Here is a 24,290-nt window from a genome sequence, read left to right as displayed (position 1 = left end):
AGCAACTGGGACTAAAACAAAGAGAAAAAGAGTGAGTCAATGAGGCCACAGACTGTGGGGCCACACAACGAAAGGTTCTACACTCACAGTGTAACAGGACAGGGTTGTCAGCAGCCCACGGAATGATGAACTGGGGTCTCACAGAGACCCAACTGTCTTCCCACCCCTGCTGACCAGTCAGAGGCAATGGGTGTTGTCCCCAAGAGTAGTGTATATGGGTCAGAGGTGGGGGGGGGGGCAGTGCTCTGGATCACAGATGGTCCTGCAAGGGACCAGAAGCTTCAGCTTCCAGACAGCCCCTGAGGCACCCCACCTAACAGTATCACCTCCATCCCACTGCCCTGACAGCAGCCTTAGGACTTGTCACCCTCCACAAAGCGGGTACCCCAGTGGCCAGCTCAGTCACAAAGATGAGCACACAATCAAGAGCCATCAAACATTTGAGGAAAGATAACACCACAAAAGGGAGTCAAAAATTCAAGAAAGAGGAACTTAGTCCTGAGGAGATGAAGTTAATATGGAACCTCTCTGAGGTCATTGCTACAGGAAATCCTGTAGAAGCATAAATCTAGGAGCGCCTGGGTGGCTCAGTTGGTTAAGATGGGACCCTTGATTTCGGCTCGGGTCATGATTCCAATATCATGGGATCGAGCCCTGTATTGGGCTCTGCATTGAGTGTGGAGCCTGCTTGAGATTCATTCTCTCTCTCTCTCTCTCTCCCTTTGCCCCTCTCTCCCACTTGTGCTCTCTCTCTCTCTCAAAATTAATTAAAATTTAAAAAAAATTTTAAAAAGAAGCATAAATCTAGGAGGAAATAGAGGGGCACAAAAAGCAATAGCAGGCAAAAAAAAAAAAAAAAATCCCTGAGCACAGGATTCTAAGTAAATATACATTTAAATAAATATATATCTTTACACATAGTTAACATTCTTAGACACACAAGGACTCAAAAGACCTTCTCTGGAAAAAAACAATGGAGGAAATTCTCAAGAAATAAGAAAGAGGACTCTACAACCGAAGCTGGAGGCATCGCAATCCCAGACTTCAAGATGTATTACAAAGCTGTAATCATCAAAACAGTATGGTACTGGCACAAAAAGAGATGCTCAGATCAATGGAACAGAATAGAGATCCCAGAATGGACCCACAAACGTATGGCCAACTAATCTTTAACAAAGCAGGAAAGAATATCCAATGGAACAAAGACAGTCTCTTCAGCAAATGGTGCTGGAAAAACTGGACAGCGACATGCATAAGAATGAATCTGAACCACTTTCTTACACCATACACAAAAATAAACTCAAAATGGATGAAAGACCTCAATGTAAGACAGGAAGCCATCAAAATCCTCAAAGAGAAAGCAGGCAAAAAACTTCTTTGACCTTGGCCAAAGCAACTTCTTACTCAACACATCTCTGGAGGCAAGGGAAAAAAAGCAAAAATGAACTACTGGGACCTCATCAAAATAAAAAGCTTCTGCACAGCAAAGAAAACAATCAGCAAAACTAAAAGGCAACTGACAGAATGGGAGAAGATATCTGCAAATGACATATAAGATAAAGGGCTAGTATCCAAAATCTATAAAGAACTTACCAAACTCAACACCCAAAAAAAAATAATCCAGTGAAGAAATGGGCAAAAGACATGAATAGACACTTTTGCAAAGAAGACATCCAGATGGCCAACCGACACATGAAAAATGCTCAACATCACTCATCATCAGGGAAATACAGATCAAAACCACAATGAGATACCACCTCACACCTGTCAGAATGGCTAACATTAACAACTCAGGCAACAACAGATGTTGGTGAGGATGAGGAGAAAGAGGATCTCTTTTGCATTGCTGGTGGGAATGCAAACTGGTACAGCCACTCTGGAAAACAGTATGGCAGTTCCTCAAAAAACTAAAAATAGAACTACCCTATGACCCAGCAATTGCACTATGAGGTATTTATCCAAGAGATACAGGTGTGCTGTTTCGAAGGGACACATGCACCCCAATGTTTATAGCAGCACTATCAACAATAGCCAAATTATGGAAAGAGGCCAAATGTCCATCGACAGAAGAATGAATAAAAAAGATGTGGTATATATATACAATGGGGTATTACTCAGCAATCAAAAAGAATGAAATCTTACCGTTTGCAACTATGTGGATGGAACTGGAGGGTATTATGCTAAATAAAATTAGTCAGTCAGAAAAAGACAAATGTCATATGACCTCACTCATATGAGGAATTTAAGATACAAAACAGATGAACATAAGGGAAGGGAAGCAAATATAATATAAAAACGGGGGGGGGGGACAAAACATAAGAGACTCTTAAATATAGAGAACAAACAGAGGGTTGCTAGAGGGGCTGTGGGAGAGGGGGATGGACTAAATGGGTAAGGGGCTTAAGGAATCTACTCCTGAAATCATTGTTGCGCCATATGCTAACTAACTTGGATGTAAGTTTAAAAAATTAATTAATTAATTTAATTAATTAATTTTTTAAAAAGAAGGAAAGAAAGGAGTCTAGGAAGAAGGATTTAAAGGCAACAGCCAACACAGAAATGAGTAAAATATCTTGTTAAATATCTAGGTAAGTAGTTATTGTGAAACAAAATGTGTGAAATGCCAATTTGGAGGTAAAATCCCATGGGGGAAGGGGCGAGCTGAGGCCAGGTGTGGATGCAGCGAGAACAGCAGGATCACATTCTCCTGTTTAGCAGGATGATGGAGAAACCTGTTTTCTCTTTCTGGGCTTTATAAGAAAAATGCAGTTCTAGGTAAGTATGTTAAAAGTACACAGGGAATTGCCAGAAGAATACAAATACAGTGTAAAACGTACATTAAAGGGTATCTATGAAAAAAAGAAAATTCAATCCCTCCAACAAACTACAGGAAGAGAAAAAAATAAAATTGAGACTAGAAGAGAAACACCACAAGAACAAAAATGTCCAAAGAATAGTAAGCCACTAACAAAGAAGAGATACAAATGCGTGATAAGTTCTTAAAATTGCAACTAGTAATAACAGTAGAAATTAAGATAAAGTGTTGTCTTATCTATTAAATTGAGAATTATTGAAAATACTACCCAGCATTACTGAAGATTAAAACAAGTTAGTATCCATTTCCTGTAGTAAGAGTATAAACTGGTATAAACATTCTGAGGATTAATTTTGCAACATATACATGAAGAACTTTTCAAAATATGGCAATTCCACATTAAGGAATCCTACTTCTGAAAAATATAAGCTAGGGAAATACTCAGAGAGGTGCCTAAAGATATGTACTAGAATGCCCAGATTCTTGCTCTCTTTCTCTCTCTCTATCCCTCACTCTGTCAATCTCTCTCTTGTGTGTGTATAATGTTTGAAATGTAATATACGCTCATTGTAAAACACGCAAAATGTCTACCAATGTATAAAGTAGTAAATAAAAGTCCCTTCTCCTTCCATAACTATGCGTGTTTATAACCTCCATAATTTTAAGCAAAAATGGGATCTCACTAAACTTGATTTCTTCATTTAATCAAGGAAAAAAATGTGTTTACTAAAGAAAGGAAATTTCTGTGTGGGTATAACAGGTCCATCAGACTCCTCTGGATGGGTGATTGCCTGTGCAGACTCACTGCCTGGTCTACGTCCTGCTGCCAGGGGTGGAGAGTGGGCAGCAGCTGGGAACAGGTGAGCTCCAGGAGGGTGGACAGTGCTGCCCTCTAAGGGGCCCCAGCTGCATAGTCTGGAACCCCTGGGGTGCACTTCCTCTCCAGCAGCCACTGCAGTGAGCATATGAAACATACTGCAGTCAAACCAAGTTCAAAAGCCACTGAGGCCCCTTCCCTGGTCTTTACTACTCATGCTGCTTCCTGGTGGGTCCAGGGCTGGTGGGGCAGGAATGCTGAAGGGTGGACAACACCTACAGGGCAGCCCCGAGACAAAACCCCCAAACACAGAAGATCTGCTTTCCACGGATGATGCCTTGGAAATATGTTTATGATATACCATAAAGTGAAAGAAAATTCTTTCTTGATCCCAAGTCGTGAAGAGTGGTCATCTCTGGGTAGTGGCATTTGAGGTCATTCGACTGACATTTTATGATTTTTTCTGAATTGCAGTACACAGAGATATGCGGCTTACAGCTGTGTCCGTCTATTGGAGAGCTTAGAACAGCGCCTGGCACAAAGTAGAGGCAATAAACCCATGCTGAATGAATGAACAGGTCGCTCTGTAATCAGGGAAAGACTAAAGGTAGTTCCTAAGCCATAAAACACCATTCTGAGGTAAAGAAGGGTGTGAAATCAGCATAAAGTGAAAACGTGTATGGTTTGGGGTGGTACAAATTACACATCTTTCATTAGTTAAAACATTCCTTTTTGAAAAATGTTTATTTTTGAGAGAGAGAGAGAGAGAGAGAGAGTGCGCATGAGCTAGTGGGGGAGGGGCAGAGAGAGAAGAAGACAGAGAATCCGAAGCAGGCTCTGTCTGCGCTGATAGCAGAGAGCATGACGTGAGGCTCCAACTCACGAGCTGCGAGATTGTGACCTGAGCCAAAGTCAGACACTTAACCAACTGAGACACCCAGGTGCCCTTCATTAATTAAAAAATTACTTAATAACATGCTATGATGGCCAATCTGAGGTGTGCTATACAGCTGGTGCATCTAGATGATGGGTCGTCTGAATTCCCAGCTCCTGTCTCCAACACCCCCCTACTGATCCCCTGCCTGTGGCGGGGGGGGGGGGGGTCTCTGCCCCACAATTCTTTTGCTTCCTTTGGCCCCAACATTATCCTTCCATAGTAGTAAGTTAAACATATGATAACAGCTTTCTTTGATGGATGTTACTTTAATATGTGTCACTATGGCCTAGAAATTCTGCCATTTTAGATTATCTAATCCTTGCACGAATCTGGTGAGGCAGGTTGTGTTATTTCCTTTGTAAAACAAGGAACTAAAGCCAGGAGAGGTTTCACACCCCACAGACTCATCTCTGATTCCTAAGGTCAGCCCAGCGCCTGGCACGGAGAGGCTCAGGAATGTCTGCTGAGAGGCAGGCAAACCCTAAGAGACTCTTAAATACAGGGAACAAACTGAGGGTTGATGGAGGGAGGTGGGTGGGGGATGGGCTAACTGGGTGACAGGCATTAAGGAAGACACTTATTGGGATGAGCACTGGGTGTTATATGTAAGTGTTGAATCACTAAATTCTACTTCTGAAGCCAATACTACACTATAAGTTAACTAACTTGAACTTAAATTAAAAAAAAAAAAAAAAACACATTCAGGGGCACCTGGGTGGCTCAGTCAGTTGAGTGCCCGACTTCAGCTCAGGTCATGATCTCACTATTCGTGAGTTCGAGCCCCACATTGGGCTCTGTGCTGACAGCTCAGAGCCTGAAGCCTGCCTCAGATTCTGTGTCTCCCTCTCTCGGCCTCTCCCCTGCTCATGCTCTGTCTCTCTCTGTCTCTCAATAATAAAGAAACATTAAAAAAATTAAAAAAAAAAACATTCCAAGGGAACTTCCCTGAGGAAACTGAAGCCCAGAGAGGGCCAGTGAGCAGAAAAAGTCAGGACGCCCAGGACTATTTCAGGTGAAACTCAGTGAGTTCAGGCACCTTGTGGGCAGGCAGCTGCAGGACCTTGGTGCTCAGCACAGAGAAGGATTAGGGAAGGAGGAAGAGGTGTGTGTGCATGTATGTTGTATGTGTTTATGTGTGTGTGGGTGCCTGCCTGTCCTTGTGACACCTCCAGCAATGCAGTAGTCTGTGTGTTGGGCTGTCCGCTTCTGGGCCACCCTGACCCACCTCTGGGAATCCCATCAATCCCCTGGTGCACAGCCTCCTTGCCATCCTGCCTGAGAGTTCCAGGCAGATGTAATAGTGTGCTCAGGCTGGCTTGAATCACCTTATCAGGAATTTCGCAGGCCCATTGTGAAACACCAGCATTGTTAAAAACTGAATTATATAAACTTATAATTAAATAAGTTATGCTAAAAAGAAAGGTAGCAAAGATTCAAAACCCATCACTTTTTTTTTTATTTTGGTGATGTCTTTATTTTTTTTTTCAATATATGAAATTTATTGTCAAATTGGTTTCCATACAACACCCATTGCTCATCCCAGAAGGTGCCCTCCTCAATACCCATCACCCACCCTCCCCTCCCTCCCACCCCCCATCAACCCTCACTTTGTTCTCAATTTTTAAGAGTCTCTTATGCTTTGGCTCTCTCCCACTCTAACCTCTTTTTTTTTTTTTCCATCCCCTCCCCCATGGGTTTCTGTTAAGTTTCTCAGGATCCACATAAGAGTGAAAACATACGGTATCTGTCTTTCTCTGTATGGCTTATTTCACTTAGCATCACACTCTCCAGTTCCATCCATGTTGCTACAAAGGGCCATATTTCGTTCTTTCTCATTGCCCTGTAGTACTCCATTGTGCATATAAACCACAATTTCTTTATCCATTCATCAGTTGATAAACATTTAGGCTCTTTCCATTATTTGGCTATTGTTGAGAGTGCTGCTATAAACATTGGGGTACAAGTGCCCCTATGCACCAGTACTCCTGTATCCCTTGAAAACCCATCACTTTCTAATTATTATACTATTATCTATGCTCCTGAAGTTATTTACATCTCTTGCATGTGTGTGATGGAAACTATGTTATGGCGTGCTACTGAGTTATCTCTTTCCACACCCATATTCAGCGACTTCATGTAGGCACCTTGAAACTGGCCACAGCGGGAATATTTACACCATGCAAATAGGCCAGACACTACAAATCAGGGCTTGCTTTATTGTTTTGTAGATTGTCTATAAAGTGACAGAGAAGGGGCACCTGGGTGGCTCAGTCGGTTAAGCGTCTGACTCTTGGTTTCCACACAGGTCGTGATCTCACAGTTCGTGAATTTGAGCCCCGCATCAGGCTCCGCGCTGACGGTGCAGAGCTTGCTTGGGATTCTCTCTCTCCCTCTCTGTCTCTGCCCCCCACCCTGCGTGCACTCTCCCTCTCTCTCTCAAAAATAAATAAACATTTTAAAAAAGTGACAGAGAAAATGTTAATAATGCAGATTACATTTAAACCTATGTTTGTAGCTATTACACTGTGAATAACAGGAAAAAAAAATTGAAGAAGTATTCTCCCAGAATTCAAAAACTCATATCCTATCTAGGAAATAGTTTCTGTCGATTGATGAATGAGGGAAGTTTTGACCTAACTCTTGCCTTCATTGTTTCACATTTGTCTTACTCATTAGTGTAAATAAAAATATCTAATAACATTCATGTTGAAACTATGCTCATTCATCAACTACAGGTTGGCTGTAGATAAAAGAGTTCAGTAAAAATCAATAAAAGCATTCTGCAAGAATTAATTGATTCTATGGAACCTGTAATAAAGAGCATTGTATATTTCATTACCTGTGAGTTGTGTGATACATCCATTATATCAGTATAATTTATATTAAATATATGTACGTATTTTTCTCAGACAGCCAGTTGTTACACATTCCCTGGCACACCGCTGGGCAGATGTGGCCCTGGCTCTGGGCACAGACAAAAATAAGGAGGCTGTTCAAGTTTGTAAACTGGTCTGAATATAAACTAAGCTTTGGGAGAAAGGTAAGTTTAGAGGAAAAAACACAGGACAGAGCCAGTGCTCCAACCAACCCTCTTCTCCCATGCTCTGCAAAATGAGGAGTTTGGCCCCGTTCAGTGTTTTTAAGTTTTCTGACTACGAGTCATAGCTGTAGTCAAGTACACGCTATAGCCATGACCCAGTTCATGTGTGTGCGTGTACACACAGCCGTGCACAAACATGCAGAACAAATTTTCGTAACACAATACCCTTCATATCCTCTACTATTTTTAATCTGATTCAATTCTATTCATTTTGTTCTGGTCCATTCCATTTTGTAAAGTGCTGGTCATAACCGTTAAATTAATTTTACAGCCCACTAATGGTTGTCCATCAGCCGTTTGAAACCCTGACCATGAGGTGATTGCCGGGGCCGGGGCGCACCATCCCCGAAGGCCTCTGACTCACTGCACCTTCTGCAAGTATTTGTCCTTGTATGGAGGGGTTCCCAAACACCAGGCCTTGCTCTGACGTGTAACAGCAGGTGAGGTCATCTGGAAACTCTTTAGCCCTTATCACCTGCCCTTCGGGGTGTTGCACCAGCCTCCTGCCCTGGCTCGTCTCCCTGGTGCCAGAGTCCGTCCCTCCAGCCTCTTTGGGAAGGACCCCCCCCCCCCCCACTCCTTAGCCTCATCGCTCTCTGGCACTCATCACTTCTTGCTGCAGGGGCCTTCTTCAGGCCTCGGCTTTCACTTTTAGCCTGGGCTGTTCCAAAGCAAGGAGCATTTCACTCAGCTTTAAACTCCAACCATCTTCCACTCCAGCCCTACCTCCAGCTTCTGACTTGGGACAGGTACATACATAACAAATCCAAGTAGGTGCCGAATGAATGAATGAATGAATGAAAAGAAGGAAGGAAGGAAGGAAGGAAGGAAGGAAGGAAGGAAGGAAGGAAGGAAGGGGGAGGAGGGGACGGAGACTGAGAAGCCAGCAGTGCTGGGTGCGGTGGACACGCGTATGGCACAGCTGCCTCCTGTCCACCCCTGAGATAGAACATTCATCCACTCAGTCAGGATCACAGACACCCACCTGGTCACCTAGAAGCTCTGGAATCCAGCCCCTTCAGATGCTTGAATGCCTTTTAGGACGTTCCCCAGCCCCACACCCACACTCAGGCAGCACTTCCAGGGGTAGGAATCCTCTCCAACCCTTCCATCTCACGGGGCCTAGAGGAAAAGCACAGGGAGCCAGGCAGACCTGAGAGCGAGCCCAGCCCCCTCCCCCCCCCCCCCCCAGCAGCCGTGTGATGGTGGGTGAGCCATGCCTTCTCTGGGCCTTACTCTCCTCCTCCTGAAAGTGGATCTAATGCCTCCTTTCCAGGCTGCCTGATGATCAGACACAGTGAGAGTCAAGTGCTCGCCTCATGCTCAATGAGAACTGATCTTCTTTTCCACCCCCTTCCCGCTTCTGCACAGCTCTGACCAAAGATAAGGGATTTGCCTTATGTTGGGCTGAAAAGGAACTCTCCCAGGCTCCATTTCTACCTCCTCAGACCCCAGACCCTGTCTGCTCCTCTGTCCCTGGAGTCTGCTGCCAGCCCTTCCCAATCCAGTGCATGGCACGGGCAGCCAGCCTGGCCCCCCGTGAGGCACCGGGGTGTCGGGGACTCTGCTGCCCTTGGCCCCTGACCCTGCAGTGAGCTGAATCGAAGTCCTTCACCTGGTTAACCAGTAGCCATGGCAGCTGCCCACGCCTGACTCCATGACCCGTCTCCCATTTCCATGCTGCTGGCAGGGTGACCCAAAGCACAGCACCTTTGCCCAGAATAGCCCCGCCGCCCTCCAGACCCACCCGCTTCTGAGACCCTCATGTAAGAGGACTGGCCGGGAACAACTGCCTCCAGGCCACCTGGCTCGGCTGCTGAGCGCCTTGGCTCCTTAGGCTCAGAGGACCTGCGGGTCTCAGTCTGGCTACTTGTGAATGGAGAAGGCTGAACTGCTTGGGACACAGCCCACTGTCATAGCAGCCAGGCCACTGCTTAGAAGTGTCTTTTCCTGGGTCTGTGTCCCCACTGGATGGGGAGCTCCCTGGGGACGGAGACCCTTCTCATGCATCTCCGCATGCCCAGCTCCTGGCCCAGCATGTGGCACCAGTAAGTGCTCACTAACGTTCCCTAAGTGGGTAGAGGGACAGATAACATTTCTCAAGGGCCCACTGTGCCCCAAGCTATGCTTTAGCGGCTACACATTTATTAACTAACTTCATCCTCCTGACAGTCCTGTGACAGAGGTACTATTATCAGCCCATTTCACAGATAAGAAAACTGAGGCACTGAATGATCAGGAAGCTCATCCAAGCCTACCCAGTTAATAAGTGGAGGAGCCAGCAGGACTTGAACCCTAGCAATGTGGACCCTCACATAGGTACTTTCTGACTCACATTCTAGGACCTTTCAATGTAATTTTCCACTCCTGTGGCCAGGGTCATGTGGGTTCTGTCAGATGAAGACGAGAGGCTCATGGGGGCTTGTGAAGAGTTGACTTTGTGTGCGGCTCATTTGTGCACAGCTTCTAGAATTCCATGGGGGAAAGCAAACTTCCTTTCAAAACTGAAATCCATGATGAGATGCTGGGCTGTCTGGAAGAGGGGGTGCCCCTGAAACAATGCTGGCCATGGAATTTGGCAATGGGAATACGTCCATGGGTTTAATATACTAGTCCCTCTTCTTTTGTATAAATATACATACTTCCAATTTTAAAACTTTAAATTGTTTAAATAGAATAAAATTAAGCCCATGACTATCATAAAACCCACACAGGCAGCCACCTTGCTGACAGATCTCTCGTTTTCTTCCCAGCCCCACAACCCCACTTCAGGCCTGCCTCTGACAGCCTTTCCAGAAAGTCCTACGTGTCTTCTGTGTGATTCCCTCTTACTCCTTGATGCTTTGCCTCTGTCACTTTCTCTGGCTCTCTGGGAATCAGGAGAAATACATACACATCCTGTTTTTATTCCATTTTTGGAATAAATGGGATTTGGAATCAAAGAACTTGCAACCTGGGGTGAATCATTTGTCCTTCTGAAGCCTCAGTTGCTTGTCTGTGGAATGGGTGGAATTCCATCACCTCCCTGTATTATTTAAATAATGGGTATGGGGGTGCCTGGGTGGCTCAGTCAGTTAAGCGTCCGACTCTTGATTTCGGCTCAGGTCATGATCTCATGGTTCATGGGATCGAGCCCTGCCAAAGGGCTCTCACTGACAGTGCAGAGCCTGCTTGGGATTTTCTCTCCCTCTATCTCTTTCTGTCCCTCTCCCACTCATGTGCACACACAAGCACTCCCTCTCTCTCTCTCAAGATAAATAAACTTTAAAGAAAAATTTTTTAAAAGAATGGGTATGAAAGGTGCCTTGTTAACTGAGGCCTGCATCCCCCTTCCCTGCAGCTGCTTCTCCCAGATGCTGTTCCGCAAGCTAGAGGTAGATTTCAAGCAGCAGCCTGGCCCGCAGGGGAGCCCGGGGGCACTCTCCTAGGGTAGCACCAGCATTATTGAGAGACACAGAAGCCATTGTACAAAAAAGCTGGACACCCTGGCTGGGTGCCCCGGGTCCACCAGTGTCTCAGAGAGACAGAATCAGCTTGGCCAGGTTGGGAACAGAGCTCTCTACTGGGGCATGAGCCATGGGATGGTCCCCTGTGCCAAGCTACGGGCACCATGGGAAAGATTGGGGCTTTACGGTCCACACAGCGTTCTCATCCCCGAGGTCTTGCTGGATCCTTAGAGAGCGAGGTTCAGAAACAGGCTGTCACTTGTCCACAGGGGGACTCAAACACAGATACTAACGTGAAGCTGTGAGGATCAGAGATGAGGTATTAATTGGTCTTTTGTGTCTTTATTCCATTTTCTCCCATGACCCCCTGTTTGTCCCTCTGTGTCCAGGTCTCTGCTTTCTCTCCTCTGCTTTCACCTCGCCCATTCATTTTGAGCTTACTGCAAAGCTAGGAATGGTCAGCCTGGCTGGGCACCCTGCCTCAGACGGTGAGTATGGGGGGGTGTTGCACCCACGTCTGAGAAGTTCAGAGAGAGTTGCCACAAAAAAATGTATGACTGAGGAGATAAAAGCCCCTTTTTGTACTCCCTACTCTATTAAATGTCCAATAAAGCAACGTTCATTTTCATTTCTTCTCCCTTAATAAAATAACAGTAATATTAGGTACCGTTTATTGAAGGTCCATCCCGTGCTAGGCATGGGGCTACGGTTTTATAGTTATTATCTCACTTAATCCTTTCACAGCCTGTGCAGCAAGGACTATTATTCCCACTTCATGGATGGGAAAACTGAGGCTTTGGAGAGGTGAAGTAAATACCCATAGTCACTCAGCTTGCAAGTGGCAGAGCTGGAATTTGAAAACTTCGTATATTTTCTAAACAGGAAACAGACTCACACATTAAAATTACATGAAGACATTGATAAAGGTTCTGTGTCTGGGGTCCTCAGAGAAGACAGTGACCCCCTACTCTTCACTGGGCAGACAAATCTGGACGATGTGCTCAGGCCTGAGCCCTGCCCTGTAAGAAGAGCCGGACAAGCCAGCCTGGGATCCGGGGAGATGACCATGATAAAGAGGCGGTCCTGGGAGGAGTGCACAGAGGCCGTGGAGGGCATGGGGCTGATTTTGAAAGAATGTCCGGGGCCCAGAGGGTACAATGACCCCATGGGGTGGGCCACATTCTCGGGGTCCAGCTCAGACTTTTATTCTGAGTCCAGACCATATAGCCAATTGCCTGCCTCCTGGTCATCTCGTTTGGGATGTCCTGTGGCACTCCAGTCTAACATGTCCCAACTGAACAGTCCTGCCAATCTGTTCCTCCTTGGGGAACCTCATGTCAGGAATGGCACCACTGTCCACCTGTTAGGCCAAGCCAGAGACGTAGAGGCACGCTCTCCAACACACCCCCAGATCAAGCCCTGTCAGGTAGACCCTCCAGTCCCTGCTGAATCCAGACATGTCTCTGTCCCCAAAGCCACCACCACAGTCTAGGCTCCCCTCACCCTCACCTGGACTTCAGGGTCAAATCCCTGCCACGTCCCGTACCTCCTACACTGCCCCCTTATCCCTCCTCCACCCCGTGACCAGAGGGACCTTCCTGAAGTCCACATCCAGCCACACACCCCTGCTCCCTCTTAGCCCTCCCCTCCCAGCCCAAAGAGCCCAGCTGGAATGAGGGGAGAAAGAGACCAGTGCCCTCAGGCTTCCTAATCGTGTCCCCCAGCACCTAGCTGACTCTCCTTTCCGTCCACCTGTCCTTCAGGACACCCTCTGGTCTATTTCCTGTCCCATGTCCTTCTCCACCCACTGCCCTCACGCTTCGTCCCTCCTTCCCTGTGCCCAGGACTCCAGGTACAGGTATGTCCCACTTTTCAAAAGTTTACATTATGCCACTTCGCTTTTATAAACGACCTACACTACTACTTGTTTTCACTAACCGAAAGAAATCCAAAGAGGATTTTCCCCTTTATGAGAAAAGGCCAAAAGCAAAAATAGTGTTCGGCGTTTGTTTTGCAGCGAGCCATTATAGAAGCAGCAGGCACCCCAGTAGGGAGATGGGTCCCACCAAGCTCCTTCCCCAGGGAGCACACTCAGCATCTCCATCAAGCCGCCAAAGCTTTGAACTGTCTGTGAGCATTGGTACTTCATCTCCATCTATTTTTGTGCACCTGTTGGCAAGATGTGTCCGAAGGCAACAGAAAAGCCTAAGAGAGGTTATTTTTGGGGTCTGGGAATGCTCAAAAATGTTTCCACGTAATGGCTTGATAGCATTCTGGCTCATGAAAGGTTTCATAGGAAGGAAGCTCTACCCGCAGACAGTGGGGAAACCCTCATCTGCTTTCCCAAGGGACTCCCATTAGACAGTCTAGACTCCGTCTGTCTTTCCATGATGCCTCTTCTGTCTCTCACCCTCCATGGCATCCCTAGACGATCTAACCAGACACACGACGACACCAGAAAGTGACAGTTCTATTTTCTGTCATATTTTGGGCTAGTCTTTTCAGGTCTTTTAAGATTTAAGTAAGATTAAAAAAATTTTTTTAAATTAAATATTTAAGTTTCAATGTTTGGCTGGAGACAAGTTTCAATGTGAGAATTCTTAATTCCTGGCATCTGTACAGCACTTCACAGACCTCAAATCCTTTTACATTCTTTTTTCACATGATCTTCACAAAGCTGGGGTTATTACACTTGATTTATAGGTGAGGAAACTGAGGTTTTCAGATTTCCCAGAAACTACAGAGCCAGGATTCCAACTCAGGTCCTTCAACACCATATCTGGGCTCTTCCCATTCTACTCTGGCTCCAAACTGAAGATAAACAGAAACCTGTTCATTGACCCAGGAACCCATCCATGGTTTCTTCCCAAATATATAAACCTAACTAAACCTATAAACCAACTATAACCACATATATATAACCTACATACATAAACCTAACTAAACCTATAAACCAACTAAACCTATGCCTTTCTCCCAGCTTCCATGAATCGCCGACATCAAAGAAGACAGTTGCCATGAACATGTGGTTGTCCTGTGTGACTTGTGTGTCCTGTGTGTCCCGTGTGACCTGATAACTCACCTGGAGTTTGCAGAAATCATCTTGGTGGGAAAGCACTGCCTGTGGTCCCAGTGAGCGATCTCCTTCTCTGGATTGTTCTTTGAGCTTCTCTGGCCTCGTGGTTATTGACTGCTTCTGATATTCTGGTGTTCTGCCCAGTTCTCTTCACAGCACCCAAAAACCTCAGAGAAAAGGCAAACATCCAGTCAAATATTTACCAGAGAAATGGAAACAGGCAGGAGGCCTTCTTCCTTGTTTCAGAACATAACTGGTTATTTTTCTGCCCTTCCTCCTCTTCTCCTGCAAAGCAGGAACATCCCTCCTATTTCCTCTCTCCTGGACACTTGCTATCTCTTTTAGCCCCCTCGTGTGGGCAGTGGGCCCCCTGAGCTATCAGAACTTTGCCCAGCAGCGAAGGCCTCTTTGGCTGGCTATAAAAATTATGACAGGTAATAAAGTAGGACTCTGCCTCAAGGCAATAAAGTGGGAAACTAGGACCACGGGCTTCAAGATTCTCCTTGGAAACAAGGTCACCCATTGCTGGGAGAAGAGGCTGGAGACAAGTTCAAAACTGAACCCCACCCATGCAACAGAACCAGCTAGCTGTCCACCAGGATTCCTGTTCCCTTTTCATAAAGTGAGGCTGCTGCTTGGAAGCATCTGTCCAGACAGGGCCACACTCCCCAGGCCCCGGCATCTAGGAACAGACATGGGACTAAGGCTCACCAATGGAATGTGAGCAGAGATGATAGGAGTTACTTCTGGGCCAAAGCAAGTGTGTCTTTACTACCTTCTTCTCCATCTGCTGGTTTTGGACTCAAACACCCTAAAGAAATGGGATGGAAGGAGCCTGGGTTCCTGAGTCACTATGTAGAGGAATCTGTCCTCTGCACCAACTGTCCTCTCACACACTGGTCCGTGAGCAAGAAATGAAGTTCTACTGCAATAAGCCAGCAAGCGTGGGCTTATTCATTATAGCAAATGTTGCCCTAGCTGATGCAGCACAGAACACGGAGGGCTTGTAAGCATCATGGTGTCCAAGTCCTTTATGTGAAGGGCAAGCAAACTAAGGCTTAAGAGGGGAAGTGTACTCACGGGATTGGCCAAGCCTCAGAAAGCCTGCCATGCCCACAGAGCTGTGCCAAGGGCATGATCAGATGCCCTGGTGCCACAGGACTCTGCCCCAGGGCACTGCCCACCAGACCAGGTACCGGGCCCAAGAGCAGCCTGTCATAAACTATGTCAACCTATTATCTGTGATGGACACTCTGCCCAGCAGACCATCTGTCTTGGGAGGCTGACCTTGAGACACAGAGCAAGAGTTAAGCACTTGTCAGCGGGGCCAAGAACCAAATAACACACACAGAGATGCAGGAATATAAGGCGTGGCTGCATCCTGATCGGGGCAGAGCATGCCTCTTGCTGCTGAGGATGAATTAAGATTTCCCGGTTACCACAATGGCCATGGATTCTCAATGGCCACACTGTTCCCAAATGGTCTTCCAGGCCAAACGGGAACTAGACCCCAGATGTCCCCGTCTGTCAGTTCACCACATCCATCAGCTCCTAGGCCAGGTAATGGCCCCACCACGTTCTCATCCCCCATAAGTTTTCTGTGGCTCCTCCCCGGGTCTCGCTCCATTCATTCTGCCTCCCAGTGGTTCTCACCCATCCCTTCACCTCTGTGTGGGAGGGCTGGCTTCCTCCTTTCCCTTCCGCCTGCTCGGAGGAGGTGGTGTTCGGAATGGTGCAACCACAATGAAGAAGGAGCCTGGGGCCCTGCATCAACACTAGGAGACAAGGACCTTCCTCACCCTTGCCAAGCACCCTCCCATGGCCTGCACTCCTGCCCCTGGCATTCCAAACCTTCCAAGGAGTTGCTTCAACCTGCTTTTCCAGCCTGATCTCCACTAGTTTCCTGCACACATTACACTTTTTGTGAGTTGCCAATCTGTCACTAAACACAGCCCTTCATGCTTCTCTGGATCTTTCAGAAGGAACAGAGTCCACTCAAGTTGCCTTTAGCCAGCTGGGTTTCCTAATACTCCCCCACAGGGGTTTGGGACCCACCTGGGAATGAGCTAGAAACTGAAGCCACTCTTGGGAATGGTCCCTCCACGCCCATGGCTGAGGGGTCTTTCTCGTCTCTCTCTCTCTCTCTCTCTTCCTTTTGGCATTTTTGCTTCAATCTCTTTTATGGTTCAGCACATTTGCTTTTTTATGGTTTCTGCCCTCTTGTGGCTTCAACTCACCACTGCTGACTACCCCCCTCCTTTGCAGGGTCCCCCAGTTCTAACCGATAACAGAAAAGCTCTGCCCCAGTTTCTCTTTATCCCCAAGTAGGTCACAGGCCAGTCTATGTTCTTCTGTCTTTGGTTCAGTCTTACAGCCCTTTCTTACTTTGCTAAGGGCTGCCATAAAAAATACCACCACACAGTGGGGCTTACCCAACAGAAATTTATTCTTTCACAGTTCTGGAAGCTAGGTGTCCAAGATCAAGGTATCAGCAAGTTTGGTTTCTATTGAGGCCTCTCAGTTTGGCTTGCAGAGTGCTGCCTTCTCACTGTCCTCACGTGGCCTCTCCCCTGTACCTGTGTGTCCCTGGTGTCTTAATCTCCTCTTCTTAGGAGGACACAAATCAGATTGGATTTGGCCCATCCTAATGGCCTCATTTTAATTTTAACTACTTCTTTAGAAGTTCCAATCTTCAAACACACCCTAAAATACTGGGGTTAGGGCTTCAACATGTGAATTGGAGGGGGGGACATAATTCAGTCCATAACACCCCTGGTCTGATCACCTATAGTAGAGTGGGAGAGGATCATGCAGGGAGCAAACAGGCACCACAACTGACAAGTTCAGGCCATATGCGTTTGATCTCTTCACTCCTACGTGGACCACCTTCTCCCCCTCCTGCTTATCACCAGCGTTTTTGTTCAGTAAGTCCTAGTTCAAGCATAATATCTGTCACCAAGTGTCTCCTGGTCACTATGGTGTAATCTTCCTTTTCTTGATGTGGTCTACATCTCTTTTATGGCACATATGGAGGCCTTCTTTATTTGCTATGTAACACATATTTATGGAGAAGCACTCAGCTGCAGGGATTTTGAGTGTGAACTTTGGGGCCAGCTCCGTTGTGTCCTAGCTGGATAATTCTGACCAAGTTACTGTTAACCTCTCTGATTTTCAGTTTAATCTGAGATAAGGTATTCATGCTGCATGGTCATATGAAGTTGAAATGGGTTAATTCACATAAAGCGTTTAGGAGGGTGTGTGACACATATTAAGCACTCAATGAACCTCAGCCACCTGGGGACACCTACTCTCTGCTGGGTACTGACTGGGACACAGAATATACAGTCACATCACAGGTCACTGTGTCTGAGTCTCAGCTCCCCTCATAGATCATAGTGGCTTTAAAGCCATGACTAGATCTGGTTCAATGCATCTGGGATACAGGGGAGGCCTTGTAAATGCTTATTCTCAAAATTGAAAAAAATGAAAGGAAAATGAAAAAGTCAGAGACATATGAGGATCGGGTCCAACATAACTCTGTTATTGGATGTCCAGAAACAAAGAAACACTGGAAATGTGTTTCCTCGAAAACAAGGCCCTCTCCTCCCCTGGAAGAAGCAGTTCTTGGTGCATTCATGCCACATGGTTCAGAGAAAAGAATTGCAAAGTGAGCTCCTTCCAGACACAAGGAGATGCTATCTCTTCCGGGAGAGCCCATCTTCCAGGTGCTTCCTGGCTCCAGTGTCTGGGCTTCAAATGACTATTTTAAATTCTTGGATTATAATAGTGGTTTCCCTCAACTCTACAATCCTCTCTTTACACTATTAAGGAAGGGTCATTACTGAATTGCCACCAACTGCCCTGGGGAGGCTGGGAAGGCAGCCACTTTAAAGTGGGAGAAAGGCTAAAACAGTTGTTTTAAAATGCTCAAGTTCAGCAAAATTTCATCCATAGTAATAGGGACCTGTTTCTAAGGAATTACGATGCTCCAGACATGACCCCTTTGAACCTGGACACAACCCTGTATGATAGATTTAACTTACCCTCCCTCACGTTTTTTCATTTTAGTGTTGAATCTAAATAAAGAACTTGACGTCTATTTGTAGAACATTTCAACATCTGATTTCCCTCTACCGTTCTAACTTATGCAACCTTTCTGAATATTGCTTCTTCTATCCAATGCACATCAACACACATCTATCCCTTTTGAAGTCTGACGGCATTTTGATACTTCTGCTGAGTTCATCCAGGTTATCGATAAAAACCCTGAACAGAATAGAGCCCTATAGCACTCCATTAGAGACCTCTTCCCGGGAGCTACATAATGGTGCTGCGGTTGGCAGAGAGCGAGGAAAGAACCCAGGTTAGGCAGACTTACTATCTTGCAACCATGTATTTAGCAGGGTTCAGAGTTCTGGTGACATGACAGAAGGGAATCCAGCAGCACCTCACAAAGGCCATGCTTATTTCCTGAGCATTGGGAGCTTATCACAGAACAGCCTCTATTTATTCCAAAGACATATGGCCAGCTTAATTATTAAATTTAGAAACAGAGGAACCCAGATATCCAGATGATCTAGTGCAATTTCTTCATTAAGTAACAATGATGACTTTTGGGAGCAGGTATGACCCCCGACTAGGGACAATTTTTCTCACTTTGAAAAAGAATAAAATGAAATTTATAGTCTGATCCTGTCTCTTCTCTGTCACAAATAAGCCTGGCTCCCCCTGCTGGTAGAATAAAGACAAACTCCTTAACTGGGCATTCAGTGACCTTTGTGACTTTGGCCTGTATCTTCCTGGACTAGACTCAACTCTCGATAAGTCCACAGGATATCTGGACTGACCTCACAGGTACCATCCGACAACGCTGCCCTCACCCATTCATTCATGTCACAATATTTACGAAGTACCTGTGTGCCAAGAAGTATGCCAGTCTCTGAGGATAGGTGCTCTAGGGACATACCTTGGGCCCTCTTCCCATGTTGGCCAAGATCTTGGCTCAAGAACAGTGTCCTCCCTGAGGAAGGTTTTGGTGCTTTGCAACTGATCACAGATGGAATGCAGACAATGAAATTATTGCGCAAGAAGGCAGACTGGGTCAAGGTGCTGGGCTGGGGCTGCACAGGGACAGCCCAGAGCAGCAGACCGACCCTGCAAAGGCTATTTCCATAGCACCAGGAGAGGGACCCATTTAAACTGAAGGCAGACCACGTACTGGAAAAAGAGCTCTGGGCCAGGACACCCAGAGACCTGGGTCCTCGCCCCAGCTCTGCTCTTGTTCTGCAGGGTTCTGTAACTTTGAGTAAGTTTCTTCCCATCCTGTGCTTCAGTAACACCCCTCTGTAAAGTGAGGATGTCAGAGGTGGTCTCTAAAGACCCTTTCTCCCTACTTGACCCAGCTCAGATATCACCTCTGTGAAGCCTTCCCTGATCTCCCTCAAGAACCCCATTGTTTCAGGGAGGGAGACTCGTACCTCTGAGCACACAGTGATTATCTGTATCCATTTCTGTTCTCTCCTCCTAACCGAGAGTGCTTTATCTCAGCACGTTGGTTCATTTGAATTATTAGGAAGTATAGAGGGGGAACTAATGAATGAGGAATGTTATTGCTAGGTCTGTAATCCCTGCATTGTCCACCAGGTGGCAATGTGCACAGGTGGCCACAACACAAACCTTGCGTTTGGTAGAAGCTCTGGAAAAAGATGCTGAAGAGAACAGAGAACCAGGAAGGACTCTCCTCAAAGACTTATCCTCTGTTCAGTGCGTATTTCCTATCCCTTTTCACCCCACACCTTTAAAGTGTCAGTCTGTCAGACAACCACACAGGCCTGAGCTACTGGCCTGGATTCCATGTTTCCAAGCTTCTCAGCTGGCTGAGCCAGGACCGTGATCTGGCCCTCACTGACCTTCCTGGCCTCTGCACTCTCCACAGCACCGCAGCTGGGCTGAGACTTCTCCTCATTCCTGGCTGTGCCATGTTCTCTCTGGTCTTCATGCTTTCAGCCACACAGCTTTCCCTCTCTCTAGACAACGTTTACTGGCTCCTCAAGGATCAGTTTAGGGAACATGTTTTCCAGAAGGTGGACTCTTTTCCCCAAGCACTTTTCTGACCTAGCGTTTATTTATTGCCTCCAATCTGCCTTCCTGAGGCCACCTTCTTGAGCACACAGCACCTGGCTTACTCATCTACCCCGCCCCCCACCCCGGTACCCCGCACAGGCCTGGCAAGCAGTAGCAGGCCCTCTGAGAGATTGTTGAATGAAAATGAATCAGTGAATCTACAAATTAGGGATGTGATGCAGCAGGATGAACAGAGAACCATCTCCCCTGCAACAGGGAGACATCTGAGAAGAGAATAAGAAAAAAACAACTACAGTTGACCCTTGAACAGCGTGGAGGGGTTAGGGGCACTGACCATCTGCAGAGTTGAAAACCTGCATAGTTTGGGAGTTTGACTCCCTGAAACTTAACTACTAATAGCCTACTGTTGATCAGAAACCTTACCAATAACATGGTCAACTAACACATATTCTATATGCCATGAATTGACATATAAAATTATATGTCATTGAATACTGTATTCTTACAATAAAGTAAGCTAGAGAAAAGAAAATGTTATTAAGAAAACCACAAGGAAAACACATTTACAGCACTATACTATAAAAAAGCTGCATACAAATGGATCTGCATGGTTCAAATCCATGTTGCTCAAGGGTCAACTGTGCATTTCTATATTGACACTGGCTCCAGAAGAGACCAAATGCTCCTTAGCACAATAATGACATACTATTACTTTGAAAGGAGCAGAGCTAAGGGCATGTTAAAAGGAGACAAATGCTTTCCTCAAGTGAGACTAGACTGTGCTGTCTTCTAAGAAAATGAATCCTCCCCGTGGCAAGGTGACTCCTCCTTCAATTATTTAGGAGGAAGCTGATGGCAGCTGCTAACTCTCCAGGTGAAAAGGTAAAGTTCAAGGGACTTTCACCCGGCCCTGCCTCTTATAATAGCCCTGACTCCATGTGTCACAGAACTCATGTGGAGATTCTGCCAGTTGCCAATGCGTCTCTTCTATGCAGGACCTGGGAAGTAACCACAGGGGGATTCACTGTGATTTGAATGTGGGCCCTGAGTGAGGCAATGCCCCTTCCTTTCACTATGGGCTACAGGGAGCCACTCTAGTAAATGGACAGATATCCTTCTAGTTAGGCCTTAGGGAGGATGTATAGAATTTGAATAGCATCCTTCTGCAAGGGGACCTGACCTCTTCTACATTAGGTCTGAAACCTGGATAAGACACCCTGGTGATTCAAATCAGCTTTTGGACACCAGTTTTCCTATTTTGTGCAGCAAGTAACATTTTAGGAGGATGTTCACTCTTTCTTTCCTAGGGACACTGTGACAACCAGACACTGCCAAAGACCCCTGTGAGTCAAAACCAGGATGTCACCTCATCCTACTGGCCATCATGATAGCTGCGCCCTGCTATGTCTTTGGCAGTTAAGTGCTGCCACTTGGCTTCTGCCCTCTGCAATCCCACCATCCCTAGAGGACATCTCAAGGGTGGCATCTCTCAGTCATATATGCCAACAGAGGAGAGCACACACCGAGCTTTTCAAGGATTCCAGAACTCCCCTTGTTAATGAATTTCCCAATGTCATAGGGGAGATGTCTTCTGGAGCCCCTTGGGGAATGTAGTGGGTGGTTGTGCAGGGTGTCCGTAATTCATTTATTTCAAGATCTTCCCTAAGCCTTTTTTATTTCTTCCTTTACAACACACCAGGGAAGTACTGGTATCTCAACTTAACTAAATACAGATCATCATTAAGCCTCAGTTTCATTTAAGTAGCTAAGTAAACTATACAGTCACCCCCAGCTACACCAACCAAAACACTGAACCCAGAACACCTGCATCAACTCAATGAAGAGTTATATTCTGTCCTCTTTGGTCTTTCACCCTTAGAATCCATTCCTGCACATACTCCCCAAGTTGCTGCAATGTAATTTAGCTAAATCCTGACATTTTTGTGGTATAAAAGCTCTCTTTTCAAATTAGACTTTGTATTTGCCCTGCTCAAGCATGTGGAACTCCGATGCCAGTTGAGAGTCTAGTGGCCACAAGAGGCAGGTGGGGTAAGTCTTTTTTTTTTTTTTTTTTTTTTTTTTTAGTGTTTATTTTTGAGACAGAGAGAGAGAGAGAGAAAGAGAGCGCATGAGTGGGGAAGGGACAGAGAGAGAAGACACAGAACTAGAAGCAGGTTCCAGGCTCCGCACTGTCAGCACAGAGCCCAATGCAGGGCTAGAACTCACAAACTGTGAGATCCTGACCTGAGCTAAAGTCGACGCTTAACCAACTGAGCCACCCGAGCACCCCAGGTGGGGTAGGCCTTGAAGAGAAAGGGTATGCCTTGCAAGGTAACAGCCCTGGGTAACTTCATCACAGGGTCCTTAACCAAGAGAAAGTGAATCTTCTCAGACACAATTGGCAAACTGCTTCCACTGGCAGAAAAAAAAAGGGGGGGTGGGTGCTTAGAATAACTCAAAGGCTCAAGATTCTCAACTTCATCTGCTTCATTTGAATCCACCCAGCTATCCCTATTCAAGGCCAGCACCTGCAAACAGTTGTTGTATTAATGTTTCTAGGTGTTATAGTTATGTACAGCAGGAGGGCAAATCCTCTATCATATCTTGGCTGATCAGCATGTAAATTTCCATCTTTAAAGAGCTCCACATCTGGCTATGCTCCCTCTTACACAGTATCAAATTGGAATCTGTCCCTCTATAACCCCCTCTCCCATGCATGAAAACCCACCCCTCTCTCTGCTCTGGAATGGCCCACCAGGGGCTTGGAGGCAGGGATTTTGTTTTCTCTCAGCCTGGAAGAGGGCCTTCTATGAATGGCTTGACTGTTACACTTGAGATTCAAGTCTATGGCCCATTTATGGAGAAATCTCTGCTGACCCTAACTCCTCTCCTTAGCTCCTCAGACTGGGACATTCACACCCTTCAGCAGCTTCTGAGGATGCATGCATCCCCCCTAAGTGCAGTATGAGCTAGCCTCCCCTGTGTGCCAGCTGTGAGCAGAGAAGGTAGAAATTCACACCACAGGAACTCACTACCTGCCAGAAAACAGAGGGGCCTCAACCCCCTTCCCTGCCAGGAGAACTCATCTCTTCTTTTTCCCATAATCTCATGGGGCCCACAGATGTTGCCCACAGTGTTAGTTGGCACTCTGGGACCCAGAGTTCACTGGGCTATGGGCTTGCAGACAGTTTTATAGGAAAATGGACAACAATCCAAAAGGCCCCTCCATCTCTAAGAGTTCAGAAAAAGGAAAAATTGCACAGGGCAAATGAGGATTAAGGTGTAAAGGCAGGAAGAGCCATCCATACAGCTTGGTCAGCAAGTCCCTCCCTCCATCCAATGTCTTCACTTGGCCACACATCAAACTCCAGCAATCATGACTCCCTAGGGTGTCCTGTTTGGGTCCCCTGCCAGAACTGGGCCAGGGATAGAATACACAGAGCCTGGCTTCAAGCAGAGACCACATGAATAAATATCTGACTACAAAAACCTGGGTTACCATATCTTTCCAACATGCACTGCCCACGAACCACAGATATGCTGACGCTTGTGAGCCAGGACATTCATCACAGCATCATTTGTAGTAACAAAAGGATTGAAAACTGGCTAAATAACTGCAGGTTTTGTGCAGTTAAACGCTGTGCAAAGTTTGAAAGTCCGAGGTCAACCCAAAATAGATGACCATATCTCATCACAACCAAAGTCGTTTTTAACTGTGAAGTATACCGTGACTTTAGTAGCATGCGGGGGGGGGGGGGGGGGGACAATTAAACAATGCTCCATTGTTTGTACAAGCCTGATCCTCTTAGGAGGATTAAGGGACATGATAGTTGGAGCTAGCTTTGGATCTGGAGACCGTACATCCAATCCAGGCGCTACCACAGCGTGCTCGGGCAAGTTCCCGCCTGGAGTGGTCTGTTTCCCCCAAGAACCCACCAGGTCTGGGAGAGTAGGTCTCAGGACATCACTCCAGCTCGGAATTGGGGCGGCCGGGAGCCCACCCCTCCGCTCCGGT

General features: G+C 46.4%; 1 protein-coding gene across 2 annotated transcripts in view; it reads right to left on the bottom strand.

Moving 5' to 3' along the window:
- Nucleotides 1-24,276, bottom strand: part of LOC122205492 (stimulated by retinoic acid gene 6 protein-like) — a 64,466-nt gene extending 40,190 nt beyond the window's left edge. Inside the window, exons 1-3 of one of the 2 annotated variants that reach the window (XM_042913911.1) lie at nt 24,212-24,276; nt 14,198-14,358; nt 8,655-8,791 (exon numbers count right to left, since the gene is read on the bottom strand). Coding sequence is in view for 1 of the 2 variants with exons in the window: in XM_042913910.1 (XP_042769844.1) it covers nt 14,198-14,217 (20 nt within the window). In the remaining variant the exon portion in view is untranslated. The remainder of the gene's footprint in view (nt 1-8,654; nt 8,792-14,197; nt 14,359-24,211) is intronic. The other variant, XM_042913910.1, reaches the window with a different exon arrangement.
- Nucleotides 24,277-24,290: the final 14 nt, after the last annotated feature.

The sequence above is a fragment of the Panthera leo genome, chromosome D4, assembly GCF_018350215.1.
Source record: "Panthera leo isolate Ple1 chromosome D4, P.leo_Ple1_pat1.1, whole genome shotgun sequence".
In the NCBI taxonomy this organism is placed as follows: domain Eukaryota; kingdom Metazoa; phylum Chordata; class Mammalia; order Carnivora; family Felidae; genus Panthera; species Panthera leo.
The sequence above is the reverse complement of the archived record's forward strand: the minus strand, read 5'-3'. Positions and strand labels throughout refer to the sequence as shown.